The sequence below is a fragment of the Candoia aspera genome, chromosome 3 (genome assembly GCF_035149785.1).
Source record: "Candoia aspera isolate rCanAsp1 chromosome 3, rCanAsp1.hap2, whole genome shotgun sequence".
Taxonomy (NCBI): domain Eukaryota; kingdom Metazoa; phylum Chordata; class Lepidosauria; order Squamata; family Boidae; genus Candoia; species Candoia aspera.
In genome coordinates, this window is record NC_086155.1 from 8,883,670 (window position 1) to 8,893,311 (window position 9,642).

Below are 9,642 nucleotides of genomic sequence, written 5' to 3' on the forward strand. Positions count from 1 at the left end.
AAACGGAAAAATTTGAATGTTCACAAAAGAAATGAAAAAAATCTAGGAGCATGCTTTTTTTTCCTAAATTGGTTTAAATTATTGAGATATATCTGTGGCAGCAAAGTGGTGCTAAAGAGATGTTTGGACTGAGGGAAGACGGGAGTTACAGGATAACTGCAGAAAAATTGAATGCTATGTTTATCTTCCCTGAAAAATATACAACAATATTCACATCTTCATCCTGAGGTTAAACTGGAAGCTGGATTATAATGATCACAATTACCAGTTTCCACCAAAAACAGTGTTGGGAATTGCAACATCCTCTATTTTTTCTCCCAATTAGAGAGGTCATCAGATGTTACTTGTCCGAGAGGTTATGCTGGATTACTTCAGAAAGGACCATATTCTGTCTAAAAGATGCATTTACTACTCCTGACATCAAGGCCTTTATCTTTCAGAGTATAAGGGCTTGAAATGTTTTTCAGCATTTTTGCCCAGTGTAGTTTGCAGTGATTTTCCACTTCATTGCCTGAGATGATACATGGTGAATTCCTGCAGTACTGACTAGCTGTGACTACCTAATTTACTTTTGCTTGTCTAGTCCTGAGAGCAATGCATGCAAAGGGGACAAGCAGCAACACCTGCAGCAAACCACAATGATGTCAAAATGACACATGGTAGCCTTCATGTGATGTCATCAGGCATATCTTGTAATTTGCCCACCCTTGCAGGTGCCCAAAGGGAATGAGTTCAAGCAGCTGTCATTTGCACATAGGTCAAGAGGGGAGAGGGGTGGAGATGCAAAATGGCTTCTGGGTGTTGTGTGCCGTGCCTCACTCCCCATCAGCTGGTCCTGAGTTGGCAAGCTGAGCTCCATTTCCAGTTTGGGGTGCTGCGGTCCATGCCAGGCCCATCTGGCACAAGGTAGCTCCATCACCACACCACGGTGGAAGAGACGGCTGGCCTAGCAGTTCCTTCCCAGGGACCCTGGCACAACGATGCCCTTCAAAGGAGCAATGCCAACCGTCCCCCCAGGAAGCCAGGTGGGCGCCAAGGTGGGGCTGCCCAGACCAAAGAGGGATCCTGTTGCTACGCTGACCGATGCCCAACAGCACCTTCCCTGCTGAGCTGGCAGAGGCCAAGAATCCTGGGATGGCTTTCCATTCTCCAGGCTGTCCCCACAACTGCACGAATGCAATTCCCATCATCCCCAGTCATGGGGTGAGGGTTATGGGAGCTGAAGTCCAAGTCCAACGCCAACTCACAGCCAATCTCGGTCAGCGTTTTTCAACCTTGGCAACTTTAAGATGGGTGGACTTCAACTCCCAGAATTCCCTAGCCAGCATTCTGGGAGTTGAAGTCCACCCATCTTAAAGTTGCCAAGGTTGAAAAACGCTGACCGAGATGCTCTCTGTCGTAGGGCGGTGCATTCCCCTTATATGGTCCTATACTGCACAGCGCAGGCTCCTTTGCGCGCTTCTTTCTCCCGCTCGGGGCTTCTAGATTCTCCTCAGGCCGGCCTTCGCGGCCTAAAGCGCGCGCCGGGGATAGGAATTCCCGCCCCCCACCAGGAGAAAGACATGGGCGTGGCTAACAGCTCCCTTCGCCCCGCCCCCAACCAGCACCCTTCCTTCCACTTTCTGGGACGCCGTCCCGCCGCTTTCTCTCTCGCGTTCCAGTGGCGTCATCTCCCACGCGCCGCTCCTTGGCCTTCCCCCCTCCCTTCGGCAGCGAGCTTTCGCGTCGCTTCAGAGTGACGCCCTCTTCCTTTTCCGGCCTGGGCTCGCGGCGTGTGAGGAGGTGAGGCGAGGCCTGGTCCGGTTCGCGCGGCGCTTCTTTCTCGCCGCATTCCCGGAGCGGGTCGGGCCACGGCGGGAAGGGGGGTCCTCCCTTTGTTTCCACGGGGCGGTGCCGGTGTTCCTAGGTTTGCTGCAGGCGGGGAAGGGAGAGTGTGCCCGAGACCTGCCTCTTCCCAAAGCGGCCCGTGCAGAAAGCCGACGCCTGTTAGGAGCTGAGTCCCGAATGGGAAGGGTCCCTTGAGGTCATCGAGCCCAACCCCCTGCTACTGCAGGGATTCCGAATTAAATTTAATTTTAATAAAATTTAATTTAATTTATTAATTTAATAAAATTTAATTTAATTTCAGGGAATTAAATTCCCAGACAGTTTCAATTGTTGCATTTCTCTCCCGCCTTTCCCACGCTGATGGCTGCCTGGCCGTGCTTTCCGCGCTTCGGGTGAAGGGGTTCCTCCCTGGGTTCCTCTTTAGGAAGCAAGCAAAGCTTTGTATGCTTGGCTCCCCAAGTATTTTTTTTTCCCCTCACATTCACTGTACCTTCCTGTAACTTGGATCCATCCTCCCGTGGCCTGCATTTGGACCACAGAACAGATCCTTCCCTGACAGATCCATCCAGGTATCTGATGGGTTATGTTAGACACCCCTCCACCTTTCCAGCTCATGGCAAAATCAGATTCATTTAAAAAGAAACATTCAGTGACTATGCTCTGGGGACACTCTGGGCCATCGTCTAGCCAACCATGATCAACAAGCCCATGCTTTCTGCTTCACTTAGTGTTCAAGACAGTGTTTCTCAACCTTGGCAATTTTAAGACACGTGGACTTCAACTCCCAGAATTCCCCAGCCAGCCATGACATTTACACGCCTTAAAGTTGCCAGTGTTGAGAAAGGAGAGGGAGAGCCTTGAAAATGGGGTTGAACAGTGGGTCAGAGTGTCTACCTGCTTAACCATGTATGTCATCGACACACAGCTTTTCAGAACCTTGATTTAAGAGAGAGAGAGAGAAAGGGATCGGTGTTTATGGATTTTTATAGTCAGTTTATGAGTTTTATCTCCTAGAAGCAGATTTAGCAGAGTCAATAAATGCAACCATTCCACAGCCTGTTTTCCAGATATGTCCAACTATAATTTTCATAGTCTTCAGGGTGGTTAGTTGTATTGGCCAAGGAAAATGAGGGAATACCTGAGTATTCCTACTAACACCTGTGTCAAAGTCCCTTCTCTTGTGTGTGAGAAAAGAGAAGGGACTTTCTTTAGTAAGGATGGGAGAGAATCTGTATCCTGCCATTCACATATCTTAGGTGTTATTAAATACAACAGGATTGTCTCAATGGGGCAGTGATTGCCATTTGGATACAGTCTTGTCCCAAAAAGATGTATAAGCCAGTAAGAGTAATTCTGATCTCTATCCTATGAAATCATGTACAAGTGGGCAGCTATAGACATTGAAGTAGTAAGTTGACTGTCAGGTTTCTTTCTGCCTTATTCCAATTGTCCTAAGCAGAGAATACTTATTTATCGACTCCCTACTGTATAATCATCATATGGGTTTTATCTTTTCAACTGTTTTTGTGGGATACATTAATTTGAACATCAGAGCAAGAACATCCAGAGAGCTGTAGCTTGGTAGGAAGTTGAATTCATGTGCTCTTTGCCTTAGACCGTGCTAGATGTGCTGAACCACGCTAAGGCACTGAAGTTAGCTATGCAGTGAAAAAATAAGTTAAATTAAGATTTGTAGCATGCCACCCTATATCAAGTAGAATATGTATCCCACTATCTTGGAATAGATCCACATGGTTCATCATACAGTAGGTTTCACATTGCTTTTTGGTGAGGCTAAAGATATTTAAGTTTTATACAGGCACTGGTTACAAGAGATTAAGTTTGTGGCTTAAAGGATTTTGCATTGTATTCAGATGCACACAATTCTCTTTGCACTTTTGGAAATTGCTGCTGAGATAATTATGGGAAGATTCCATTGGGAATTAAGCCTATACCTTTGTCTGTTAATTTCATTCTCTTAATGTCTTAAACAATAATGTTTGAAATTAGATCTTTCTGCTTAGCTGAAGTTTTAAGAATGTACATAGCAACAGTGGGAAAACAGGAATATTTTCACGAGGACAACTCAAAGAAGCTGCTAGGAGATTGAAGAGCATCTGTCTCTCGATAATTACAGCATTTAATGGGTACTGGTTGTCCTAAAATTTTATCTTTTTAGGAATTTCCTGTTGCATCTCATTTGAGGCAAATAATTGAAGCACAATGCAGAACGATGCTGGGGAATTTGTAGATCTCTACGTGCCTCGTAAATGGTGAGTGTATCTGACCAACAGAAACTGTGTATCTTTCTTGGATGGTTTAGAGAATGCTATGGCTGTGTGATTGATTGATTGATTGAAGCTTACACGTGACTCCAATCCAGCAGGACGCTGAGTGTCTTACATTCTGTTTATATAGTAAGAAGATTAAAATAGTAAAATGGTATGACAAAACTAACAATCACAAAAACAGTAGCAAAGAAAAATTGCCAAGGAGACTACAGCCCCATGGAAGAATAAACACCCAAGCATGAGCCAGGTTGTGGGCTTCCAACTTGTATGAGATGCCCACTTGGGGCTTCCTTAAAAAGTCAAGGTTTTATGGCTCTCTAAAGTTCAACAGGGTTAATACAGTGACATTGTTAAGATAATCTGGTACGCCCAGTTTACGGTTTAGCCAGGAAAGTTCCAGCTTCAGCCTCTTATGTGTAAGGTAACAGCTGGCAGGATGTCCTTGGAATCAAAGGGGCAGTCCAGGCCCTGCTCTCTAGCTTCCATCTCAACACATCCAGTGAAGGGGAGTCATCACTTTTCTGGGTAATTGTTTCAAACTGCTGTAACGGTTAGGAAATTTACCTGTTAGATTGGCTTGCCATGCTCTCATTACATGGGGAATTAGGTACTCAGAATTACCTTTTGTGGGAGATGGGCGGTGACGGAATTTGGAAATAAATAAATAAAGGCATATGTATGTAAACAAACAAACCAGGAACGGGGGGGGGCACACCTGTGCTTTACTCAAGCTAGGGGGGGAATATTTATTTATTTATTTATTTATATTTATATTTCCCCCCGTAGCTTGTGTAAACCACAGGTGGTTTTGTGTTTTTTTCCTCCCCTTCCTCTATGGTTCTTCCCAGAAGAAGTCATTGCAACACGTTCAGATGGCCCAACAAACCAAGCGTGCAACAGTTTAGTTACTGTATTCCATGTGTGGAAGAAGCCAGCAGTGTCAGGCTTCATATTTCCAGCTACGCTATCAGGCTGCCCTGTTTCAGGGTGGTGAGAAGGAGCCTTAATAAATCTTGGCCTGGCAGGTGCCTCCTCTCCCACCTCTCTTCCACTGCAGCCACAAAGAGGAGATAAGTGCCATGGCGCTAAGAGTAGGTACCAGTCAGAGCGAATATTCACAGCTCAGGGTTGAACTGTGGAGTCCTTGGTGCGCTCTGAGCCTTGTTGTTTTCTTGCAGACGTTTCATTACCAGACTAGGCAACATCTTCAGTGCGAAAAGGGAGTGGGCCTTGCTCTCTGTTTAGATACTGTTTGTCCATCTTGTGTTGGTGGAGATGCTGTTCTCTTCTTGGGAGTTGTTTGATTGGGCTGTTGTTTGCTGCTTGGTTGGTTGACTGAGTTAATAGTTCCTTGATTAGGGTGTATTGTGCTGTTTGGTTGTTCATCTGGTGTTAATCCTAGTGTTGATTTTTGCATATCTGGGTGTTGATTGCTGGCCAGGAGGTGTTCTGGTCTTTTGGCTTTTCTGTTGTCTCTTTTGAATGGTATGTAAATATTGTTTATCTCTGTGTGTCTGTTGATGGCTGCTCTGTCTGAGTGCCAGGCTTCCAGGAATTCCCTGGCGTTTTGGGATTTGGCCTGGTTTAGGAGGCTCACCGTTTATAAACAGAGCAAGGCCCACTCCCTTTTCACACTGAAGATGTTGCCGAGTCTGGCAATGAAACGTCTGCAAGGAAACGGGGCTCCGAGAGCACTAAGAGTAGTTAGTTGAGAGAAAATCATAAACTATTGTTTGACGGTATCTTGTTTGTGCCAGTTATAGTTAAAATTAACAATTTGCCCAGTTTTAGATGATAAAACAAGTTTTGATTATTTTAAATGGGGAAAAAAGCTTTCGGTATTATGTGGCCACTCCAGAAGAGAAAATTGCAAACCAAAAATACATTGGACCATGGGTTTACCTTTATACCCAAATGAATCTTTTATTATAGATGGAAAATCATTTTCTTTTCAGGAAAGATCTTCCACAGAGTGGAGTAGCTTTCTGATTTTTGATTTTAACTCAATTATAATTCAATCTTAATGTGTCTTAATTGGGCATTGCATTTTATAATGGGGCATTACTTTTACATACGTGTGTGTGTGTGTGTATTGATTTGCTGTGTTATACTAGTAGATAGTTCTATATGTATGATTTACAACTGTAAAAAAGATAATTATAAGGAGGAGTCTGGCAGTACATTCTCTGACTAACAAATTTCATTAGAAGACCTAAGACCTAAGCTGCAGCTTCTGAAAACTTATGTGTTTAATAACCTTTGTTAGTCAGAAAAGAGGCTCCTGATTTTTTGCTACAGTAGACTAACACAGCTGTCCTCCTACAATGTCTTAATAATAAAAGGGATTCTGGGTTTTTCACTGTGGTTGGAACTTCTGCCAAAAGACGCAAGGATGATACATTGCTGAGGTATGCCAAGTGATGGAATTGATGCTGCATGATGACAGACAGTAATCTGTGAAAGGGACACAGAGAGCATTTTTCCCAGCCCTGTGCCTGGTTTTAAGTTCTTTCTTCTGTACATATTTCTTTCCCTTCAGCTCTGCTAGCAATCGGATAATTGGCGCTAAAGACCATGCTTCCATCCAAATAAATGTTGCAGAGGTGAGTAAAATAACAACTCCAAAAATACAAGTGGAAAGCCATAAATGTTTCAAATAAACAGCTAGTTGCAACTGCATAGTAATAAATATTTTTCTCTTGGGGTGATCGATCCAGAGGTTATGGGCATGAGGCATTAAGCTATATTTCCTGATGCAGGGAAACAAAAGCAGAGCTTGATTATCATGTAACAACAACTGTTAAATTAAAAGTTTTCAGAACACAACAAACCTAGCAATGAAAAGAGGGATAGAGTGAATACGATTAGATAAAAATATAATAGAGGCTGAAACTGTCATTTTGTTGCATATGCTTCTTTTAAAGTTTAAAAATTGTTTCAAGCTTTGCCTTTTGTCCTTTCGTTTGGATGTGCTGTGGAATAGCAGTAATGGAAAAATTAATCTTCTATAAATAGGACTTTTGCCCAAGTTTTCAGTACTCCAGTGAATCTAGCCCCAAATGCATCTTTCCCTATAAACCCCTTTTGTTTAGGATGGGACTGGGGCTTGATTAATTATCTGGTTAGAGCTGTAGAGCATAAAATGAATAAATACCTTCTGTGTTGTGTATCAGTCTTTCAAATTTCAGACATAATTGTGTAACAGTTAATTGAACCATCTTAATTCCAACCGCAGGTTGACAAAGTCACAGGCAGAGTTAATGGCCAGTTCAAAGCATATGCAATTTGTGGAGCAATTCGTCGAATGGTAAATCTAATAGTTTTTCAATGACTCAAATTTTGGCTGCATGTCCATTTCCAGATGGTTTACAAATACAGGATTTTGTATTTATACATTTTCTCATTGTATCTACTGTATACATTTATGTCCGTTCCTACACATTTTCTGGTAGCAGCTCAATTAAAGTGAAGAGCTGAGGCCCTGGGATGGTTATGTTAATAAAGGGAAATTATTAGAGCAGTGAGTGTATCACATTAGAAAGTAAATTGTTAGCATTTCTTTTGCTGTTACAGAAAGAATACATGCAGAAGGTTTTGAGTGCACCAATATACTGCATAATATTGGGGCACATAAATGTTGCATCATGGAATGTTCTAACCTCAAGCAGTCCTCCTTTGCAATTGTTCCAGAACTGAACAGACTTTAAAATGGGCCTGTTTCAAGGTCAGACACTTTCAGTGTCAATTGTTTGCAGCAGAATGCTTTACCTATATTCACTATAAAAATACTAATCCTGTATTCTGGTTTTAGACTATTATAATTATAGTGCTTAATTGCTTAATAGTATAGGTTTTAAATCTTGGCCATTTTTTAATGGAAGATAGGCTTAAAATCCTAACAAATAGGTATATAATACTTCACTCTTAAGGTGGTAGAAGCAATTGCCCTTTCAGTTGCCAACAAATTTCCTTTGAAGAAGCGGCCATTTCCTCAATTCACCAAGCATTGGCAGGTTGAAATTCAGTGTATGAATTCAGTTTCTGCATCTTATTTAGCTACGAAACTAACTAACTAACTAATTATTAACTATGAAACTGACTCATTGTTTTTCAGGGGGAGTCTGATGACTCAATTCTGCGACTGGCAAAAAATGATGGAATTGTTTCCAAGTAAGTCTTGCACTGAAGACTGGAAGCTGTGGCAGTGCATCTTCCTTTTCCCTTTTGCCAGATTGTAACATGGCTGTGCATCCTAAGTTTATGAGCTTCTTGTCTTGCCCTGCCTTGTGCTTTAGGAAACATGTTTGGGCCACTGGGCATTTTGACAGCACATCATGGATGCCATTAGAGGGTGTGTGCATTCACAAAATATACTCCTTGATGGAAATGCTTGCTTATAAAACACCCATTTATCAGAAGGCAGTCTATTAATCTCTCTCTGATTCCCCCTTGTCTACAAATGTCTCCCCTCCCCCATGTTTTTCTGTCTTCCTGGGCATATTTTCAGATGAAGCAAAGGGCTGCAGCCAACCATTTTATTTAAGAAAGTCAAATGGGGCCGGTCCCAGGGGAGATTTCCTGCAGGCCCATGTCCTTAATTTGTTGGAAAGTTAACAATTCTGTGTTTTGTTTGTCTTTGCAGGAATTTCTAACTGAAGAAGCTCCACACTATGGGATTTCCTAGAAAATAAACCATTGGAAAAGATTTGTTGTGCAGTGTATCATTTCAAGTTGTAACAGGCAGAATGCTTTACATGTGGCTAACTTTGAAGTTTAAGGTGTTACTGATATGCATTGTTTAAGAAAATTTAAAAGTACAATCCTAGGCGTAATTAACTTTAAAATGAGTTCTATTGATTTCAGTGGCTTTAATCCTCGAGAATTGTTCGTTAGATTGTTTCCTAAAATAAGCTGAAAAACAAAGAAACAAGGGTAATTTGGTGATATATTTATATTAAGATGTGGATTGATTGAAAAATTCATAAGCCTTAAGGATAGGTGGATTAGATAGCTGTATAACACATTCGGTGAAAAGGTTATTTTGAGACACTGAAATTTTGTAAACGTACACAGGTTAAGATTTCTGAATTAAGATGCAGCCAGCAATAATATATGGCTTCTTCACTTCTATTTGTTGCAGCGTAACAACTTATAGACCATAAAATCCTGGGTGATTTGATGAATCACCTACAGATCTTTCTGAGATGTTGATTCTAGGATTCTAATATTTGATACATATATATATATATAGAGAGAGAGACGTACATATACACACACGACAGGCATACCTCAGATATTGCAGATTTGGTTCCAGACCACTGCAATAAAGTGAATATTGCAATAAAGCAAGTCATGTGAATTTTTTCGTTTCCCAGTGCATATAAAAGTATGTTTACACTATACTGTAGTCTGTTAAGTGTGCAGTAGCATTATGTCTAGAAAAAAAGTGTACAAACCTTAATTAAAAAATACTTTATTGCTAAAAAATGCTAGTCATCATCTGAGCCTCCAGTGAGTCATGATC

General features: G+C 41.8%; 1 protein-coding gene across 1 annotated transcript; it reads left to right on the top strand.

Annotated features, from left to right (window-relative positions):
- The first annotated feature begins 1,638 nt into the window (after positions 1 to 1,638).
- Positions 1,639 to 8,821, top strand: RPS21 (ribosomal protein S21). The gene is made up of 6 exons (XM_063296966.1): positions 1,639 to 1,782; positions 4,007 to 4,100; positions 6,658 to 6,721; positions 7,354 to 7,425; positions 8,233 to 8,288; positions 8,761 to 8,821. The coding sequence occupies exons 2-6, from the start codon at positions 4,051 to 4,053 to the stop codon at positions 8,768 to 8,770; spliced, it is 252 nt and encodes an 83-aa protein (XP_063153036.1). The 5' UTR covers positions 1,639 to 1,782; positions 4,007 to 4,050; the 3' UTR covers positions 8,771 to 8,821.
- The last annotated feature ends 821 nt before the right edge of the window (positions 8,822 to 9,642 follow it).

Coding starts and splice junctions, on each gene's coding strand:
- RPS21 (XM_063296966.1), top strand. CDS start 4,051: ATGCAGAACGATGCTGGGGAATTTGTAGATCTCTACGTGCCTCGTAAA. Junction 6,722..7,353: donor TCCAAATAAATGTTGCAGAG/GTGAGTAAAATA, acceptor TTCCAACCGCAG/GTTGACAAAGTCACAGGCAG. Junction 7,426..8,232: donor GTGGAGCAATTCGTCGAATG/GTAAATCTAATA, acceptor ATTGTTTTTCAG/GGGGAGTCTGATGACTCAAT.